This window comes from Sparus aurata, chromosome 19, assembly GCF_900880675.1.
Source record: "Sparus aurata chromosome 19, fSpaAur1.1, whole genome shotgun sequence".
NCBI classification, from domain to species: domain Eukaryota; kingdom Metazoa; phylum Chordata; class Actinopteri; order Spariformes; family Sparidae; genus Sparus; species Sparus aurata.
Genome location: NC_044205.1, coordinates 15,745,401 through 15,767,172, shown reverse-complemented (window position 1 = coordinate 15,767,172; position 21,772 = coordinate 15,745,401). Strand labels below are relative to the sequence as shown.

General features: G+C 44.1%; 1 protein-coding gene across 3 annotated transcripts in view; it reads left to right on the top strand.

Moving 5' to 3' along the window:
- neto1l (neuropilin (NRP) and tolloid (TLL)-like 1, like) overlaps positions 1 to 21,772 on the top strand; it is a 75,635-nt gene that overhangs the window by 48,669 nt on the left and 5,194 nt on the right. For all 3 annotated transcript variants that reach the window (XM_030398707.1, XM_030398706.1, XM_030398705.1), the window contains exons 5-10: positions 701 to 742; positions 1,794 to 1,921; positions 9,839 to 9,921; positions 11,143 to 11,288; positions 18,044 to 18,157; positions 21,027 to 21,654. In XM_030398707.1, the coding sequence (XP_030254567.1) occupies positions 701 to 742; positions 1,794 to 1,921; positions 9,839 to 9,921; positions 11,143 to 11,288; positions 18,044 to 18,157; positions 21,027 to 21,654 (1,141 nt within the window). The remainder of the gene's footprint in view (positions 1 to 700; positions 743 to 1,793; positions 1,922 to 9,838; positions 9,922 to 11,142; positions 11,289 to 18,043; positions 18,158 to 21,026; positions 21,655 to 21,772) is intronic.

The following is a 21,772-nucleotide window of genomic DNA, read 5'->3' as shown; positions in this document are numbered from 1 at the left end:
ATCCTCTAAATCTGCTTGCAAAAGCCGTAATTGCCAGTAAATTTGGTTGATTCCATATTTTGACTAATAGCCTATAGCTTTAATGAAGGCGTTTTACATCATTCCAGAGGAGTGGGGAGCTGCGGTGAGCTCATACTCTTCATCTGTTTAGCATAAAAGCAATTCACAGTTATAACTTTGTGTTTTTCAATGCGCTGCACTTCTTATTACATATTGTTGAAGTACAGACCCTGTAATGAAACTAAGAAATGATGGTTTAATCACTCCAGTGTGTAGGATTTAGTGACATCTAGTGGTGCAGTTGCAGATTAAAACAGACTGAACACCCCTTGTCTCATCCTCTCCTACAGCGGCCATTAAAAATGTGAAAAACAGTGTTTGGTTTGTCCATTCATGACTGCTGTAGAAACATAGCTGCAACATGGTTGTTAAAGTGGACCCGCTACCTCTGTAGGTGATATGGTGGACATCTAACGTGGCGGCAGCTTTGTTCTATCGAGCCGCAAACAAAAGAAAGTAGGCTATTGACGCATTGAAGGACGCCAAAATAATTTGGGAAGTAGCAGTTTTCTCTGCAGGCAGCTCCTCAGTACATTGTTGCACCTGGTTGTTCTTGCCTTTGTGAGGATCCTGATTTTGTAATCATGTATTAAATATGAACACCCCCACCCCTTCCCCTCTTCTTCTGCTCTCTCCTCAGATCCAGACTTTGCAGACTTGGGAGTACCCCCACCTCTGCCCTGTAGGTATACTCGCTCTCTCTGTCTTTCTGCCTCTGGTTCTTCCTTTCTACCTTTCTGCCTCACTTGTTTACACATTTGCACTCTCACACTGCTGTTTTATTATATACAAAGCATTCTATGATAAAAACTGATCAGCCACAACATTAAAACCACTGACAGGTGAAGCAAATCACATGGATAATCTTGTTACAATGCAATGTTCTGCTGGGAAACCTTGAGTTTGTGGCATTCATGTGGATGTCACCTGAGACACACCACCCCCACAAACACTACTGCAGACCAAGAATCCCCCCTCAAGCGAGGGCACTCCCTGATGGCAGTGGTCCTTCCGGCAGGACAGTGCACCCTGCCACATGATGAATACGGCTTACAAATGTCCTGAGGAACAGGATAAAGAGCACAAGGCGGCAAATCGACCTCTAAATTCCTCAGATCCCAATCCGATCAAGCATCCATGGGATGCGCTTGAACAAGTCCAATCCATGGAGGGCCCAACATGGATCAGATTTGGCTCTGACCAGTTGAGGCATGGACTTAGGACCTCTGGGGGTGCCCTAGGGTGTCTGGCACCAGGGTGCTGGTGGCAGATTCTTGGAGTCCAATGGGTTGCAAGGTAGAGCCTCCCTGGATCAGACTTGTTCTTGGAAAAGCTGAAATTGGAGGCCTGATTGATGCCTTGAGTTTGTCATGTTCCTTGGGCCATTCCTGAGCAGTTTTTATGGTGTGGCGGGGCACATTGTCCTCCTATAGGGGCCACTACTATCGAGGAGTGCAGCTGTGTTTGTTACGTGCAGGGTTGACTTGGTCTGCAAGGTTGGTGATTTCTGTCAAGTGCCATCCACATGAATGCCGGAACCCAAGGTTCCCCAGCAGCCCACTGCATTGTCACGACATGTTCAGTGTATATTTTTTGTCCTCTAGTGGTCTTAAGTATATGAGTAAGTGCACGTGCGTGGTCTTTGTGCGAGTCCACATGTGCATGCTTGAGGCCACACATGTGTATACATGTTTGCATGTTTGTGTGTGTTCATGCGTGTGCGTGTGTTTCAGCCTGCCAGTATGACTTGGTCGGTCCAGAAGGTATCGTTGAGTCCCATCAGATCACGAAAGACGGAAAGGCTGGCGTTGGCGAGGCCGTCGACTGTAAATGGTACATCCGCGCTCCGCCACGCTCCAAGGTTAGTGTGACATAAGCTACGCTCCCATCCAACTGTGAATTAGGTTTACTGCCAAATTTCTGAAATGTCACATAAAATGAATTGTGTCCCCGTCAGCTGGCTCGATGACAGGATAACACAGTTACATCAGACAACAAATCAACGAGAAAAAACAGATGCTGCAAGACAAACACTGTGTGTCTTCATTCCAGCATCAAGATTCTATTGAGATATATTAATTTGACGTCTCCATTCATGCAGTGAGATCAGGGGTTGCATCAGGAAGCTCTGGTATTACATGTGGGTTTGTCTGCAGCTGTCAGCAGTGTCCCAATGTGAGTCTTCATGGCTGCGGGGGGACTTGTTCCCCTGCTAGGGTCAGACAGATAGGCAGAAGGGTTTATTTGGGGTCAGGCCCATTTTTTTAATCAGCAAGCTGTTGCCAAGAGAAAGAGAGGGATGGAAGGATATAGAGATAGAGAGGGAGGGAGGGGAGTGGGGTAAACCGGACAGACAGAGAGAGGGAAGGAGCCTCACTGCTGATGAAATAGCGTTGCCATGCAGTTTGACCCTGAGGCCTGCTGCAGCTGGGGTTTGTTTTCTCCGCCAGTGTTCGCCACGCTGCCCTGCGCGAATACACATACACTAAGTCACGTCCACACACACGCACATGCACACTTTTACCACATCGACTAGCAGACATGCTTCCTTATCTGCCAGAGTTACCTGTGCTGCATTAATGCTACAGGATTAAAAGTTTCCCAAGGGTAGAGCAGCAGTGCAGGGAGAGGCCACATTTTACAAATGCTTTAACTTCTCCTATGAGTCCATAAGGCTCGATCATATAGGCACACACACAGTCCAGTCCTTGACTGCAGTAAAGCTACTGCAGAAATAGGATTGGCCCTCTGCTGGGTGCATTTGCAGGGTGTTATTTAATAGAAAAAGGCCACATTTTTACATTGACTTTTATGGTTAGAACAGTTGATCCAAGGACAGAAGCTCTTATGAAACCTGCATTTAGAGGATTTAAAGGATTTGGCTACATTTATAACACTGTAATTGTAAATGGTGAGGTAAAATAGACCTGCAATTTATGTTCTGATGACTAAAGGATGTGCAAAAAGCTTATTTAAAGGAGCAGTTCATCTTAAACTAAAATTTCAGTCCTTGTCTAGTCACCCCCTATGCCAATGGAGAGCTGGTTGTAGTTTTGTCCTCCACTAAATATTTCTGGAGTTTCAGAGTAAAACAGCACTGCAGGATTCTCCTAACGAACTGCAGTAGATGGGGACTTTAACATTATGTTTTACTTCTCATTTAAAAACAACTGGAAAGAGCTAGTACGGTCTTATCGAAGACTCCGGAAACCCCAAGACCCCAATCCCAAGACCTAAATTGATTTAAAAAGACGTTATTTACACCATTGACACATGGGCAAGCTTGTTCACCCACTTCAGATACAAAAGTGCCCTTTTGGATGCCCCTGTGGTAGATGAACCATGATGACAAGTGCCCTCTAGGGTGTCCCTCCATGGGAGAAAACCTAACATTTTATTGTAGACACTTTAGCATACGTGAGGATGTACAAATGTGGATATATGTATGATACTTAAATTTCAAGTCAATACATAAAAAATGGTGAATTGCCGTATAGCTTTGTATCAGCGGGATTCAGTTCAGAGAATGTGTGCATTCTCCTGTTACTCCCAGGAGTGAGATAAGGCAGCTGCAATGTCAGCTTAACCGTGTCACTATTTGTTTCACTAATTCAGCGCCTGTTAATGATACAAGATGTTATCCTTCCTTTTCTGAGGCCACCGCGGAGATCTTTTCAAAGACATACAGTCCGCATTAGGGAAGCTATTAAGCTTCGTTCCATCCCTGATGAAAACTCTGATCCGGTTGATAGTAGTTTTTCACGCAGGTTTTTCATACCGTGTGATATGATAACACTCGTGTGACTGTGATTAATGGGTCGCAGCAGTCGCTCGGCTCTTATCTGACTCTTTGGGTCGCATATTTCCTGCTTGCGCCCTTGTTTCCCTTCAGAAATGTCCTTTAGATTCAGCTGCTTTATGGCCTGAAGGCCACAGTAACTACAAGACTGCGTCACCAGCCTATAGCCATTCTTTTCACCATAAGCACTCATGTGGAGCCTTACAGTGAGTGTGGCATTGAAACAGGTATTACAGGGGACCCTGGCTGTTACGGTCGATTGAAAAGAGTGGAATTAATTCCTCAAATCGCTCTAAGTGGAGCTGCGTGAGACAGCCAGGAAGTCGAGGCTACACGGCACCAAAGACGTCAAAAAAGTCAGTTCTGTGTGTGTTGCATACATGCCTCCATGTGTGCATGAAAGAGTGACAGAGTGTGTGAGCCTGGCAGTATGATGTATTTTACCTGCCCTGGATCAGTGTCATATTTCGCCCTGCAGGAGTGTCTCACAAGGCAAGTCATGGGCCAAAGGCTGACAGTCATTGGCACTGATGGACAAGTCGTCCAGTCGCACACAGTCCTGGAGCTCTCACCTCCATCAGCGACTGTTCACGCTCGGTTACACATAAGATATATAAAACGTGCCGCATCACTCCGTTCCTCACGTCCCCTCTCTCACACACACACATGCATGCTCACATGCTACTGCAGTGAAGCCCCAGCCCCGCCGCTTGTGTGTTGTGCCTGCGTGAGGTTGTGCTGGGTGGTAGGGTAGGGCTTTCATTTCCCTATGCTGATACAGTACTGCACTATACCCACTGTGCCAGAAAACAGCAGAAAGATAATGACATCCTATACCGGAGGCTCTAATTAGACTGCACCGGAGCACTCCAGAGAGACGGGAGAAGAGGGGACAGAGGGAGGAGGAAAAATGGGAGAGGGGAGGAAAAGGCAAAAGATACACTTAATAATGCATTTTATCGGAGATCTGAATGTATAGGGATGAAGTTTAAGGGGTGAGATGGCAGATGGTGGAGAGAGGAATGGCCCTGAAAGGTAAGGAAAAGGGGGAGGGGCTGAAAGATACGTGCAGGTACGCAATGATTGTCATGTGTAGGTGCCAGAAGTGACAGCACTGCACCAATGTTAAATGCCATAATGTGATTGCTTTACAGCCCCAATGAGTCATTTTTCCTATTTGCTCCTCCTATAAATAGATTTCTCAGAAGAATACCTAAAAAAAACAACAAATCAAACGGCCACTGTGTAGCTTTGGAGACGAAGTTTAAGTTTGGTCACAAGAACACTGTTTGAAGCTAGAGAGCTGGCAGGGTCCGCCACATATAAACAAAGCACAACAGTATGAAGTTGCATTTGTTTATTAAGTTTATTCAGTCATGAAGGGGAAGAGAGTTTGTCTATGTAGTTTGCCATATAAAACAAAACTGAAGATCTTTCCCTTCTGATTGAAATTACTTCCCCAAAACTACATAATGCACCTTTAATTAGCTTCTACTGGTATCCAAAGGGGGAAAAAAGAACATCCACACACAGCACAAAATCACCTTTTAGGATAAAGAGATAATCTGTGTTTTAATGACAAAATTGGATAATAGGTTTAACAAAATTAGCTCTCATCAGTCGCACTCTGTGTTTTTCCTCGCAGTTCTTTCCTTCTCGTCCGAATTCAGCTGACAGCGGTTAGTCGTGGAGGAATATATCTTTCAGTTGCCTCACATTGACTCATCACAGTTATTTCCCTCAGACATCATTTGCGTCCTGTCTGCCTCCCACCGCACCTGCCCGCACTGTCTGACACCTCCGCTATCTTTTTCATGAACATAATGGCCACAATATGGATATTCATTCTGACTGTAATGAACGGCGAGAAACACGTCGAGGACACAATCGTGCCCCCCCCCCCCAATGGCTGATGGATTCTGCGTCATTATTGGCCGCTGCAGAATCAATGGAGAGGCGGCCTGTTTTTCCTGCTGGAGCCAATCTCTCGTCCCACAAATTGATGATTGTATCTATCTGATTCATTGCCGTCGTTTGGCCGCGCGATGCCATCTGCACTCGGATTTTTCTTCATCATTGGTCAGTTAGGGGAGTTGCTGTAGAAAAAAACCACGACAGAGAAGCTTTGATTTATATATAAGTTGGGTCCCTCTTATCAAATGAGGCCTTTACAGTCAAATCTAGCTCCAGACAGCGTTTTAGTGAATGCGGAGGTTGAGCAGAAATTTCACAGGAAGTGCTGTCATAACATTCAATTTCCATGCCTAAACTCAGCAGGATGCAAATGATTCTCGTCCCCTTTACACCATTTCATGTAGTAAAAAAACTGTACATTTCTGATCCAAGACCATAAGGCTGTCATCTTTTTACAGCATAAAAGGGTGCATGTGGCAGCATCGTGTGAAGGCTTTTCCCTTTCATCACGGTGTTGCCCCTCTCCACCAAATAACAATAATTCAAAAAGCTTATGATTCTTGGTTCTTTCAAGTTTAGCTTGCAACCATCAGCACTCACAATGGCAGTCGTGTCTAGAGGCAACATCTCTGTCCATCCTGCTTGAGCTTTTCAGGTTTTACAGTTCTCGCCGCCGGCAGCAGAACGACAGTAGTTGGATTTTTTTTAGAAACAGTGGTAGATCTCTGATTCTTATCGTCAAGGTTAGGGGCCGGATAAAGTTGAAGTTGATCTCTATGTACTGTTCTGTTTGACTCATCCAGGGAACTAGATCTGTGGATTACAAACCCATAAACTGCAGCTTTGAAATTAGTGATTATGAAAGAATCTTACACCTGCAGAAGTGAGCATTAGAGTCCTGACTATTATTGTCTTGAAACTGCATCAGGAGTCTTCAACAAGCGCAACTCATAACTGATGTTAATGCAGAGCTCATATTCGGGTGCACTGTCCACTGCCTTTAGGGAGTGCCCCTTGCTTTGAGGGGGTGTTCTTGGTCTGCAATGGCGTTTGGGTTGGGTGGTGTGTCTGAGGTGACATCCACATGTATGCCAGAACTCAAAAAGTTGAAGTTCTGTGAGAAGACCTTCAGTTTAGTTTGATAGACCATGTATTGCCTGACAACACGTATCAAGTGATGGGCTGGTTCACTTTGTGCAGCTTTGAAATATGGCAGAAGAAACAATAAGACAAATGATAAGGAAATACTTAAAGGAAAGGTTTTGCCTGCTAATGGCAGTAGATGATGAGGATGTAGGATTCATCCTCTGGGAACCATGAATGTCTGTACCAATGTCTGTCATGGCCATCCATCCATCTCTTGATGCAGAGCACAAATCCAGCCACCACCTTACCCAACACCATCTGCAGCCTCGTAACTTCATTTAGAATCGGTGAATCGGTCAAACTAGAGGGTTATGATGTTATATGAGTTTCAATTAGTGCCCCCTGGTTGAATAAACTATTACTGGTAACACACTACTGCCTTAACTGCGTACTTTGTGCTGTGGGTGGGAAACTGATGGTAGAACGACTGGGCCCGTGATCTAATTATTAAAGGAGAACTTCGGTCAATTTAAACATGCAGCTTCATTGCTCAAGCTACCCTTGACTTGCCAGTACCGAAGACCTGAACACATTTGGTCCAACCATTACAGCGCTCCGTGAACGGAGATTTAGCATTGACAGCTAACAGCATGGGGTCAGAACTTTACACTGTGTTTTAAGCGTCTTAACATGCTCCACATCTCACACCAAAAGTTATGCAACATCAGCAGACACCTTAGCACACAGCACTGTAGCGTGTATGACTCAAAATGAATACAAAAGTAATTAAAACAGTGTGTTTGTGCAAGGAGCTACATACCTGTTTGTTGACATCTGTGTGTTCCAGTAGCTAGACCAAACAAGTATATCCATCGAGTGTGCACTTAACAGGCTTAACAGGCTATTGTAAGGCTCATGGCTCATGACAGGCTGTAACATGGACATGTACATTATGAACAGAAACACGAAAATGCTGGAATACATTTCCGTCTCCGCCAGTGAGGGAGTAAGCACACGCTCGACGGATTGACTAGTTTGGTCTAGCAACCGGAAAGCGCGGATGTCAACAAACAGGTATGTAGCTCCTTGCACAAACACATTGTTTTAACTACTTTTTTATTCATTTTGAGTCATACACGCTACAGTGCTGTGGTGTAAGGTGTCTGCTGATGTTGCATAACTTTTGGTGTGAGATGTGGAGCATGTTAAGACGCTTAAAACACAGTGTAAAGTTCTGACCCCATGCTGTTAGCGTTCAATGCTAAGTCTCCGTTCACGGAGCTCTGTAATGGTTGGACCAAATGTGTTCGCGTCTTCGGTACTGGCAAGTCAAGGGTAGCTTTAGCAATGAAGCTGCATGTTTAAATCGACTGAAGTTCTCCTTTAACATGCTTACAGGTACTTTTCCCATTATCGGCCTCCTTAACTCTAAAACAAATATGGTTAAAGTAGGCTGAGAGCCCCTAACCGTAATCTTTACCTTGACTATAATCTTACCAAAAACACATTGAAACAGACTTCTTTGGCAACATGCCGCATGGAGCACAGCCAATTTCAAACATGATCCACTCCTAAGAGTGACTGTTCTTCCAGTTTTTTTGTGTATTACTTCCTCCGGTGTCACGTTTTGTTGCCGGTCAGATCACTGACCTAACCACTGTGTCATCCACTCTGTCTGGAAACCCAATTTTGCATCCACCATCTCAAGCTTTTGATCTCATTAAAAGGCACCGTATTGGAAATCCATTCAATATTGAGGAGACCACAACAGCGCTCTGCATTGACGTCTGCTGAGAAATTGTATCTTCCATCTGTTCCAGTTCTCCCTGCAGGGATTAAGACATTAATATCAATGCAAGTCTATACAGTCAGTGGGACAACTTAATTTTAGGAAAGCCACACCCTCTTTACTGCACATATACATCCATCTTTGCATTGTGAGGCTATCAATGACATTGAGCAGTATTTCTTTCCAGTATCACAGCATGGAAGACGAAAAAAAGCACCCTAATTCCCTCTGACAAAGCCAATATAGCCAGCAGAGTGGATGAATATGACAGATTTTTATTAGATGGGAGATTATTGACACCAGTAGGAGAACCTGGGGGGAATTGGCGAGCCTGTTACCCCCTCCGATCCATTTCACTTGTCATGTTGTTGAAGCCGAGTTGACATTGTGAGGTCCATTATCCGGCTCCATCTGCGCCTTTCGTCTTTGGGCATTTAAAGCGTCACATTTCCCTGTCACAGCTCGGGAGCGGTCCACTCATTAACCGTAATGATGGCGGGGTGCTGTGCGCGGCCGACCAGAACCAAGGCTGTGATTGGGCGATCGCGGCCTGATGAATGAGTGACAGACAATGATGCGCAGGCATTCAGGAAGTGTTAGTTTCGCCTAGAACGGCTGCTGTGAGGAGTCAAGGTGGATAGCAAGGTTGATATTTGACTCAATTAGGCTTTTTTCACTGAAAGATAATAAAAAAACCTTTATATACTGTATTGATCTGTCAAGGTTTGAAAGAGATTGTTGTATCCTTTGTATGTTTGAAGTCGATCGATAAAGTAAAATGAGCTGTGAGTGGGTGACATTTTCTCTTAGCTTGTGGCAAAATGTCCAAGGTCTCCTTAAACTTTAACAAGGTTGTAGGTTTTGTGTAATGTCTTATCTTAACAGATATGGATAATGAGTCTAAAGCTAATAGTCTCTGTCTGTCTCCGAGTCCTCATTTGATATGCGTATGTAATGACTTTGTACAAGCTGCAGTCTGTCAGTCTTATTTCATTACAGAGCTGCTATATCAGGCACTGGGATAATGAGTAAGATGCACAGGCCATAGGAGGGAGCTGAAATCTCTCCTGTCACCCCTCTCTGTTCTATTTTGTTCCCCTTTTTTCTGCTGTCATGTCTTCAAATTTCCTCATTTGATCTCTGCTTGTTCTCTTTGTGTTTCTTCCTCGCCGCCTCCCTGCGATGGACAGATCTACCTGCGATTTCTTGACTACGAGATGGCCAATTCCAATGAATGCAAGCGAAACTTTGTAGCAGTGTATGATGGTGGCAGGTATGATGCTTTGACATATTTAATCTTTGTCTTCTGTAAATCATACAGAGGCTCAGAGGGGCCATAGTTCTCATTCATTGCAGGCCCTTTATTGTGTGATCATGGCTTACTCGTCTCCTAATCTTAAAGTTTAAAAGCGCAGTATGTACGAATTATACATACACAAAACAAAACATACATTATACATACACAAAACAAACATGGTGCATCACCAGAGTAACCACTAACTGCTGCAAACCGTACACCGCTGTCAGCTAGTGGAGCACCAGGGGAGTGTTAGTGTTTACACCGCTGGCACAGAAATGTTGGACCTGGGTTGTTGCTAGCTGGTTAGCATGCTAACTTAAGTAGATATTATGACTGATGATTTAAGTTATTTTTTAAATGTTTTTAACTGAAATACTTCCATATTGCACCTTTAAAGATGTGTCCAAATATCTCAGAAATACACGTATTTGCTCTCTTGCGGTGAGTTAAGAAAGACTGATAGCACTCTCATGTCTGCACAGTAAATATGTAGACACAGTCAGCAGCTTAGCTTAGCACATGAACTGGAAAAAGGGGGAGTTTAGTCATCATGCCAGGCAACCAGGAAGGCCTCCAGGAAGTCATGGCTGTAAAACATCTCAGTTAATTTATGGATTAAACAAATGTGGTATAAGAGTTGTATTAGTGTTCTTTAAAGTTTGCATTGACCTGGATTTTATCACCTGTGGACACAGCCAGGACAACTGTTTCCTATATTTCCAGTGATGCTAAGCTAAGCTAAGCTAACTGTAGCTTCATATAGAACAGTCACCTCAGATGACAGCGGTATCTTTTTTTAGTAAGATGTATATCAAAATAATCCTTAAATAGAACAGCCAAACAACAATTTTAGAGGTAACTCACAGTCGCAAAACCGACTTGCTTTTTAATCTTAGGATAATAATACAATATTACAATATTTGATATCTTGAGATATGGATATAATTGAATCAGTAACGACAATCGGCTTAAAAGGAAATATGAGCTCCCTCAACAATTTGTTATCTTGACATAACCTGAATATAAAGTTGTGATCACAAGATAACAAGCCCTAAAAAGATATGAGCCACCATGGCTGCTCTGAGCTCTGAGCCCCAATAATGTGGATTATTGATTATTATTATTATGCGCAGCAAATAGCTGTGCTACTTGATAACAGTCCTTGTGCTCTTATCTCATTCTGTCTCGTCTCAGTTCGGTGGAGGACCTAAAGAGCAAGTTTTGCTCCACGGTGGCCAACGACATCATGCTGGTTTCCACGCTGGGCGTCATCCGCATGTGGGCGGACGAGGCCAGCCGCAAGAGCCGCTTCCGCATCCTCTTCACGACCTATCAAGAGCGTAAGACGTGGCAGATATCTGCCCTCACACACATGTGCTGCTCTTCATAAAAAGGATGTTTACTGCAAAATGACCTATCTACTGAGGGAAACTGATTAGCTTTATTAATCAGACCACCGCTCCGTGACAGCGTCATTGACACCAAAATAAAACACGCCTTGTCTTTAGTGGCGGCCATTAAAGGAAGACGGAGGAACATTGACCACTTTTATGGCACATTGTATCGTGTGTCGTCAGTGGGAAAGGTGCTGTCAGAGGTTTTTCATTTAGTTTTATGACCATTTAAACAGAGGCAAGCAGGAAAGCAAGTAATATGATCTCTATTATGGGGAATATTGGCCTGTGGGTGAATGTGAATCTGACGCTATTGGTGGATTTTAGCTTAGCGCCGCAGCACTGTTCTTAAAAGAAAGGTGGACAAAGGATGAGCTATAGTGTGTTGACATCTACCCGTTTTCCTTCAGACACACACACACACACACACACACACAAAAGTACACACCTCCTCTTCCTCATTCTTCTCACTGATGGAGCTTGTAGTTTGACAGGGGTTGCAGAGGGCATCCTTTGTACTAGTGTGGTGAATGAAGAGGGTCTGAGGCTTGTGAGTGTACAGTATGTCAATGTCACTGGCAAAGAGCTGAGCGCACACAAGGCATCACTGAACCTTTGCATCTGCATTTTTTACCAGTCTTGAAGAAGGAAATCTCGTATGGTGAGATAAATGCATTATAACATGATTCAATACGAAAATTATTCACTGGATTTATCTTACAGCTCCACTGAAATTTCAAAGAGGCGCTTTACGTGCCAGACGGCTCTTTTCAGAATGCTCTATTAACGCCAGAGTGCTTCATATTTGTGCCACGGTTATTAAGAAGAACATAAAATGCACCTGAATTTTCCTTTGGGCTGCGCGGCTGCTTGGTTGAATGACACAAACTACCCCCATCTACTCAGGGATCAGTCACCCGTCCTCACATATCCACATAACACAGCTACATCGCATTGTGTAAGGACAGAAAAGTGGCTAGCTCCCACAGAGCAGGAGTGGCGGCAGAGTTGTTTGTGTTGTGAAGTCAGTGTCCCTTTCGTAAGGCCAGGATGTGCTGTTGCCGGGGCAACACTTCTGCCTAAGTCACTGAGGCGATCCCCAGCCAGACCTCAGCCTTTAGAGCAGCATCCAGCACAGCTCAGCAGCACTGCACCAATGCCTGTCAACAGCCGACGTATATATACAGGTAGAGGACAGGAAGCACCGCGCAGCATAAGTAAGTCAGTGTAGTGTGCAGTCGGAACTCGATTCTAGTGCAGAGCAGCTCGTTTGAAGACGTTCCTGTAGGTGAAACACACTGTGCTTCATTGATAACAGTGGAGTGAGGCAGTTGTTTAAAGAGAAACATGGTAACACTGCAGTGTACGTAGTAAGTGCTAGTGTTTAAAAACTACATTTAAATGTATGAAATGACTTGTGTAGAAGATGAAGTACCATTAAAATGTCACATTTGTGTAATGTGTTTGTATTGTTCTGACAGCAAACAACTATTTTCATTGTTAATTGATTTCTCGAATAGTTTCACAATCAAGTGACTACCCACCTCTCATGGCTAATACCCACAGGTTAACCAATAATTTAATTTATACATGTCTGTATTTGAGAAAAAAACTGTTCTTAAACTATATTTTGTTCACACGTGAGGGCGAGGAAGGCTCGGATGTGGTGAGCAAAAACGGAGGATATCATGCTGTTTGACACTCTACTCTACATGACGTGGCTCCACCCGGGTGCAGCGGCTGGATGACACACTTTGTTTCTGGGTTATATTGACTTAACCAATATAACATCTTTTTGTGTTTTATACTGAACAGTGAAACACAGAAAGATCACCAAGCACTGGTCAGTGGACATTCACTGTTATTCTTGACCTTCGACTTGCTTACCAGAGGATGCACACATGGCTTTAATAACAACGTATTTTTCACAAACGCGGCACTTAAAGTAAATAAACTGATTATAAAAACCATTGACTTTAAAGATAAGATGAATAGGAGCAGTTGACAGAAGGGTGGATGTGAGGTGAAGTGCGACAAGTTATTTAATCCCCCTCCTCAGGTGAAGGGAAGTCATTGTGTAACCACTACAAGTGAGTGTGTGTGCTCCGTTACAGGTGCACCAGCAGGATTTGCAGCTTATAGAGCACTTTTTACAATAAGCGCTCCCTCGCTGAGCCTTTATATGTTTGTTCACAGCTGCTGGTTCCCAGTGGGACCAGCAGCTTTCAGACAACCATTCACAGCTGCCGACTCCCAACGAGGCGCTCCGATGGGAGGGGGAGCGATGTTCCCAAATGCAAACATCCACCTTTATCCTCTTTGCTGTGTTCACACCTGCTGATACGACTGATCTCGCTCCGTTTCCAGACTCTCACACACATACACTCACACACACACACACACACACACAAACACACACACAGAGGGACGTGCTCCTGCTATGCAAAAGCTGCAGCGTAAGTTTACCAATTTGAAGCATAAGAAAGTGAAGCCTATCTTTACCCAAGAAGCAATTATGTCCTAGGTGATAAATGCGCGTGTGTGACATCTGAGCTGTCAGCATTGTTCCGCCTCATCAACAGATACCCGTCTCTGGGGCTGCAGATGGAAATTTGCTTTGGCTCCACTACACACATCAGTCCTCGTTTCTCACAGAGCTTCTTTACTGTATGCACAAAGGCATTAGAGGACAACACAGCTTGATAACGTCTGCTAACATATGGATCTCTGCTGCATCTTAGATCAGATTGCATCAGCTCTGAGTACTTGTTATCTTGGTGGCTTTTAAAAAGAATACTGTGGGGATATGAGACTGCAACCTTGGATGGATGGATGGATTATTGACTCTCTCGCAATATCCAGGACTGTGATTTAGTTACATGACAATAAAGAGGTAAATAAATAGTTATATACAAGTAAAAATAAATTATACTGTACATATATTTATGTAGGATATATACTGTATACAATGAGTTGAATACCCACACATTATTTATTGATTTAGTTATTGTTTGATGGCCAATAAAATAGATTAGTTCTAAACTATTTTGGCTCTGATGCAGCATTCAATCTGCAAGGCAACTAGTTACTTATTTCCAAATAAATGTAGTGGAGTCAAAAGTACAATATTTGCCTCCAAAATGTAGTGGAGTAGAAGTATAGTAGCAGGAAATGGACTGCTTTGGACTGTTTTCTGTTGATGGTGATGGTGGTGGTGACTCCAAACCCGAATGCGCAATTGATGTAATTGGAATAAGTGGTGGAAACTTTAAAATTGGTTAGGAATTAGTGTTGTTTTCTTTTGTGATATTAAACTCATTATTTTTGGTTGAAATGTACAACAAAATGAAAAATGTCAGAGTTAGTTAGAACACCAAAACTTTTGTTTGTTTACAGAGAAGCTCAACGGGGGCACCTTTAATTGGGAATTGCTAAAAGGTGAGTTTTTAGCCAGGATTTTACAGTAATAATGAAAGAAAAAGCAGAAGCAGAAAAAACTGTTGAAGACTCCTTTGGACTTGGAGGATCTGAGGAGATCAGCGCTGTGAGCTGGCATCAGTCCATGTTGTGCATGTTGTGTGGAGTAATCAGTGACTGACTCCTACACTGAGAGAGTGTATCTAAATCCTCCATGCAGACAATAATTATAGGTAAATGAAGTTATAGCACTGAAACATATCTATAGTATTAAGAAGACAGAACTATAATATGCAGAGCTTAACCTGCGACTGACAATGATGTTTCAGATTAGAGCGTGTGGGAGATTGCATGGCTGCAGGTGTGAGTGCTGAAACGAGATCACTATTGCGCAAAGAAAACACACATAAATAGCGTGACTACACTCATATAGAGCAAAAAAAAACAACACACGGAACAAAGATCTATAATGGTTATTTAATTTGAAAAAAAAAAATTCATTTCAAACCATGTGTTGCTTCCAGCCAGCACTTCACTGCAGAAGCCTCTCTGCTCTCCGAGCCCCCCCCCCCCCCCCCACAGACACCCAGACTATTTTCATCAGCCACTCATTTAGGAGTTAATTTATTCTTTCAGCAGTGACTGGGAAACGCTTCTGTGCGGGCAAAAGGGCACTTTTATTACAGAATGTCTTGAAATTAATTTCGCAGGAGATTAGTGTGGCTCCTGCTCTTCATAACGTCTGCTCTCGCCCTGTGGTGTGCAGAGGCGATGCAAGGGGGTGGGCTCCCTCTGCTGGCTACGAGCACGCTGACTGCGCCGGATTTTCGGCATGTGCCGCATGAAAGGGGAGAAAAAGGATGAGAAAGAGGGAAACGGCGCGGGAGGAAAATGAGAAGAACACACACAGAGAGCCAATGTGAGTCAGGAAATGCTGGCAAAGGCCCAGACAGGATGGGATACAGAGACAGATAGAGATAAGTCACTCTAATTTGGTGTGTTATTATTCACTTGGGACGAGCGCTGGGATGAAAACAGCCATACATCACAGCGGTAACACTGTCACATAGTCCCCAGCTCTGCCACACCACTGGCAAGCTGCTAGAGTACCCGGTGCCAGTGTTGTGTGTGAAAGGGGAGAGAGTGAGAGATAAAGAGGGAGGATGAGAGACATACAGACGGACAGAGAGAGAGAGCTAAATAGAGCCCTCCATTAAAGTCACATATCGGTGGCACGTAAGTACCTTTTAGAACATTTAGAAACTGAAAGTGGTTTAAAAATACTTTCACCCTTCACATCCTTCCCTAAAAGATCGTGGATACTAATGGGTAGTACCAGTATGAGTAATTCTTTAATCATATTATGCGATGGTGGACATAAAGAAAGACACTTACTCAAGTATTGCACTTAAGTATTACTATTTTATGCTACTTTTTAAAGGCTAACTCCGCTAATGTTGCACATTAAAACGTGTTGGGGACAGGTCTTAGGGATTACTTTTACATGTGTGGAAAAATGATTAATTGCCTCCAGTGGGTAGCTGCGTTGTGGGTAATGTAGGCGCCAGGTTTTGAAAAGGAAAACAGATGCCTGGAGTAAAGAAAAACATCATCTCTGGTTCCACTGTATTGATTTTGATCACTTGTTTGTAAACCGTCCAAAATGAGTGTTATAGCGGTTCAATGCTAGACCAATGGCCTGCTTTTAAAACCTGGTGCTAGGTTTATGGCAATTAGCTCCTCCTGGTGCCCCCATGATCAGAAAAACATCCAAGAGGGCGCCCGTATGGTAGATAAAACACCATACAGTGCTCTCAAGGGTGCCCTCTAATCGTGACTTCCTGCGCGATGGTGCCCCACAACATAAAACTGGTGCCCCTGCCCCTCAAACATCCTGAGTACGCCACTGTGCTCGACGAGCTATGATATAAAAATGTTGCCTGCACTTTAACATACTTTGACATTATATTTAATTACATTTTGCCGTTACATCCTTTGCTCATAATGGAGTATTTGCACTGTGTGGGCTTGGATCGGCATCTGAGTAGTGCTTCCACTTCAGTTATTCTGTCAGAGTGCGTGTGTATATTTCTGCCTCTGGTGGACAACATGGCGACGATCATCTCACAACGTATTTAACCTCGCAGGGAGACACTGACTCGAGGAAAGAGATGTTCCATAAATTCTGTTTTACTTTTACGGATAAACATAACCAGATGGAAGAATGTGTGTTCGGCTCAACCAGTGAAGTAAATCACATCACACTGATGCGAGAATCCTCTAAATTCAACGTTGCCATATGCTGCCATTGTCTGCAATAGCCTGCCGGAGTACAGGATGGGATAATAAAGAAACAACTACGGCTCTATAAGTCCGATAGTTAAACGTCTACCCGGTGGCTGTGAAATCACACAAACACAAACTGCTTGAGCTTGTGGTTAGCTTACAGGAAGCGAAGAACTGGCCAATCAGCTGGCATATGCATTAGTATGATTGGTCGTTGAGAGGAAGGGCACCTTGGCTTTAAATTATGTAGTCCTGCAGTCATATATATGTTACGACGGAGCCTGTAACGCACTGGTTTTTACGGCCACGTCTCGCTGATGGCTGGCTCTACCTCGCTGCAGTCACAGGAAGGTGGTGGAGACGTGGCGGCGGCGGCGCTGCGTCTCAGGCAGGCAGGAGGGCAGGTGTCACGGTGATGATCACGCGCGTGAGGACGTACTCTTGTTTACGGCCCGGTTTTAGATTTGTGTTGACAAGGGGGGCTGCGCAACCGAGGACGAAGTAAACGACAACTCGCATAAACAGGTGATAGTGAAATGTCATGGCTGTCTTTTTTCCAAACGCCTCAGACACACACACACAGGGGCAGGCTGGCAGGCAGGCATACGCCTTCCAAGAAATCCTTTCACATCCACAAGTTGTCTCGGCAAATGTTTGAAGAGGAGGATGAGGATGAAAATTCATGAAGAACAGATGGGTTCAGGGGGAGCGGTTCTGATTTGAGTAATGCCCGTCCAAATTTATTTTCCTCAAGATCTGGCACACTGGAACTTCTCCTCAGCTGTACTTCAAACACGGATTTGTGTCGCTGCTCGCTGCCCATCTGCAGTTTGTTGATGATGGGAAATGCACTAAAAAGGAAACAGTTTTCTATTCTTACATTACAAGTGGATAATGTTTCGGTTAAGTGAGGACTGTATTAATGTAGATTTGTGTAATCTCTGAGAAGCTCTCGGTGTGATGATTATTGTGTTCGTTTGCTCCGTCTCTCTCCGCAGCCCCATGCGACGCCGATGCCTTCTTCTGTCACAGCAACATGTGCATCAACAACACGCTGGTGTGCAACGGCATGCAGAACTGCGTCTACCCCTGGGACGAGAACCAGTGTAAAGGTGAGACGGGACAATTCAGCTCAGCGGCTCGAGCTCCGCGAAGAGAGAGAGTAGATTTGTGATGTTTCAGCACCACGGAGAGCAGCAGGGCGACAGCTGGTCTGAACCTAACTGACTACTGAGTGCTACTGAACAGCTGTAGCCATGTAGTGCTGTGACCATTTTTACATCAAGACTCTTTTAGTTCTTCTCATTGTTATTTTTGGCAGTAGTTTCACATTTCAAGGCCATGGATGCTATTTTTAAAAATTTTTTCGATGAGCTTCTTATTATCAGTGATGGGATCCAGTCTGAACACGCTGTTAGAACAGTTGAGTTATTTCGTTTAGAGGTCTGTGTAAGGGGGCGGGGCCTAGTTTGATTTAGCTACATTTGTATGAGGTAATTCGGCCACTGTTGTTACGTTATTTTTCCTGCTCTGATTCTTGATGATTTAGTCGTACTTCCGGGGAGAAATACTTAAGATTTGGAGCCAAATATTCAGGGACTGTCAATGTGAATGGTTTGTTGTGGTAATCTGGATTGGAAGTTCATTGATAGAGAGGCAATTTACGTATGTAAAGCATTTGAACGATAAATCTGCACATCAACAGAGTTACAGTTCATTTGTTGAACACGATTCGTTTGTTGAGATAGAAAAAATACCATTTAGCTTTGTGTAAAACCCCTCCGCGAGCTGCGTCGTCTTGCACAATATACCTCAACAACACCAACGTGGCCGTCACCTTGGGACAATAAAAGGTATTTGAGAAGGAAAATCAACACAAGTTCGTCCACATTGACAGCTGCAGTTATGTGAAAAAGGAAAACAGTCAGTTTTGTGAGCGAGCTGACGTACAAGAAAAGCTCTACAAGGTTTCGGTTGGTGAGCCTGAAAGGAGATGGCGCCACTCACGCAACTGTTGGATGTGTAGTTTTGTAATTATTGAATTAGAATGACTTTGTGGAGGTGTTTGGGTTTTATTTCAAATTTTGTAAAGTATTTATTATCTAATCATAACACTGTATTTAATAAATAATCAAAGTATATACAGGGTCCAAAATAAGCCATTAAACAAATACGTTGAGGTCAGCCACCATTTAGTAATTGCTAAAATAGACATTATTTACTACAAGCTCTCAATGTTACAACTCAGGGGTTGATTGACCATGTTTGTTTTGCATTAACTCTGCACACTGGTTAGGGCATCCAATGTATTAACATCAGTAATTGTAGACTGGAGTAGATCAACCAAGGAAAAATTGAAAACAAGGTGGACGTATGGTTAAAAGAAAATTAACAGATTAACAGAGCTGAGGAGAGATTTTTTTTTTTTTCAGTTTCAAAGCCAATAGACTGAAGAGTTCAGTTTTGGAAACTGATTATATAATTCCTTTATTTGTATGATAAATCACACAATTTAGTTTTATATTCGATCCTCAACTGATCCTGTTCTCGGTCCAGGTTAAGAGGTGTGGACACTTGTTGAAATGTCTTCCTCCGCTGTCTTTGTTTTTGTTCTTTGAAGCTGTTTTTTTTTTTTTTTTTTTTTTTTATCTCACCCTGTTTCCTCGCCTCAAGACGAGCAAGGTCCTGTGTATTCCCTGACTTTTTGATACTATCAATTCTTTTCATTTCCTCTGCAGCTCGATCCCTCACTCCCCTTCCGAATTTTAAAGCCACCGGATCTATACATTGATCCCCAGTGTGTTGCTTTCTGGCAGCTACGTGCTTTATCTGCGCCTCAGGCTGCACCTCACCTTATTGCGGCATCGCCTTATATGATGCCATTGCGATTATTAGCTGAGATATGTGAAGACTCTGGGGATCAGCCAGTTTTTCTCTGCATTATACCGCCAATTAAGAAGCCTTCTGTTCCCTGACCTTTCGCGACCCACCGCTGTATTCAGAGTACACAAGATGAGATCTACACCACGTCCCCTGAGCCCTCTAGCACTGAAACACTCACGTCAATAAATGTTTTGATGATCATTAGGCTGTTGTGCTTGGCTTGCAGTTAAGATGTGTTCTGGTTTGTTTTTCCTTCGAAGATTGGCACACATACACACACACACAAACTCCCCCTTTTTATTTTTTATTGCAGTAAACTTCCAGCCGCTGTTGATGCACACAGACATGCCTCGGTATTCTCTAGACACTGAAGCTTGAAGCAGAGCCAGTGACAAATTGAATTAATTAAGTAATTCACGCACAACCCATTCCTCACTCTGACGAAGATACCTTTCCCCCGTACAGTCCGAGTCTGAAACTGTGCAGAGCTCGGAGACCGTGTTTCTCAGCCTGTTACGCCATCTCCCGCCTCCGCTCCACTCTAGTCATGCATACGGCCTCCGCAGTGCCCACATTTGTCCTCATTAGCGCTAAAATGTCAAGTTTTATTCCTTTCTCCTTTACACTTGTAAAAAAGAGTAACCATTTGCTGTCACTGAAGCTCAGTGCGCCGCGCTACATGTTCATCCGGCATTTAAATGTCACAGATCTCCCCGCAGATTGCCTCCCTTCGCACTCTACTGTCAGTCCGCATGGTTTCCCCCTTTGATAAACAGACTGCGGCCACGACCTAGTGTGCCCTTTTTGTCCGTGTTTTTGATAGCAAATGAGAGTCATGGCCTTACTCTTGCGTATGCTGAGGTCCATTTTTCAGAAGTGATACCAGTTAGCAGATACCTCTTGATTCATATTGATGTTTTTATTCAGACGTGTTCAACTAGTGGCCCTTTAATGACCTCATTCGGCCCTTTGATAAATTTGTTGGTAGGCTTATTAGCCCATTCATTAGTCATGTTGTTGCACAGCATAAAGATACCTGTATTCTATTCAAATTTTAACCCAGGCAGTTTGTTGTGATGTCTTTCTTCCACTGTGCAGAGAAGAGGAAAGCCAACATCCTGGACAACCTCAACAACACAAATGGTACCATCATCGGTGTCACCTGTTGCATTGTTCTCATCCTCCTCATCGTCTCCGTCATCGTCCAGATCAAGCAGCCGCGTAAAAAGTACATCCTGCGGCGCGAGGACTTTGACCCCACCATGTTCCAAGAGGTCTTTGAGCCGCCTCACTATGAGCTGTGCACTTTGCGGAGCGCCACCACAGCCGCGGCAGCCTCAGCAGACTTAGTCGACCTGGCGGAAGACTTCGAGAACTACCACGCCCTTCGCCGTGCCTCCTCCCGCTGCGTCCACGATCACCACTGTGGCTCCACCTCCAACCCCGGCTCCGCCCACATATCCCAGCTGTCCCTCAGTGGACGAGGAAGCCGCGGGAACTTGAGTGCCCGAGACGCAGCGGCGGCCACCCTGCTCACAGACCTCCCGCAGCCGCCCATGGCAGTGCGGCCCTTGCTGCCGTCCACCGGAAACCGCAGGAGCATCTTGGTCATGAAGCACAGCTACTCGCAAGAGGCAGCGGACAATGGATGCGACCTGGACGACGACCTGGAGGAAGTTCCCACCACCAGCCACCGGCTTTCACGCCACGAAAAGGCAGTACAGCGGTCAGTATCCATAGATTTCTGATGAGGAAAGAACAGCAACTTTAGAGTTAACTATGGGGATGTTTTTGAAATGTGCGTGGGTTACTTGCATTTACTTTTGCGTTTTCCTCTTATTTTA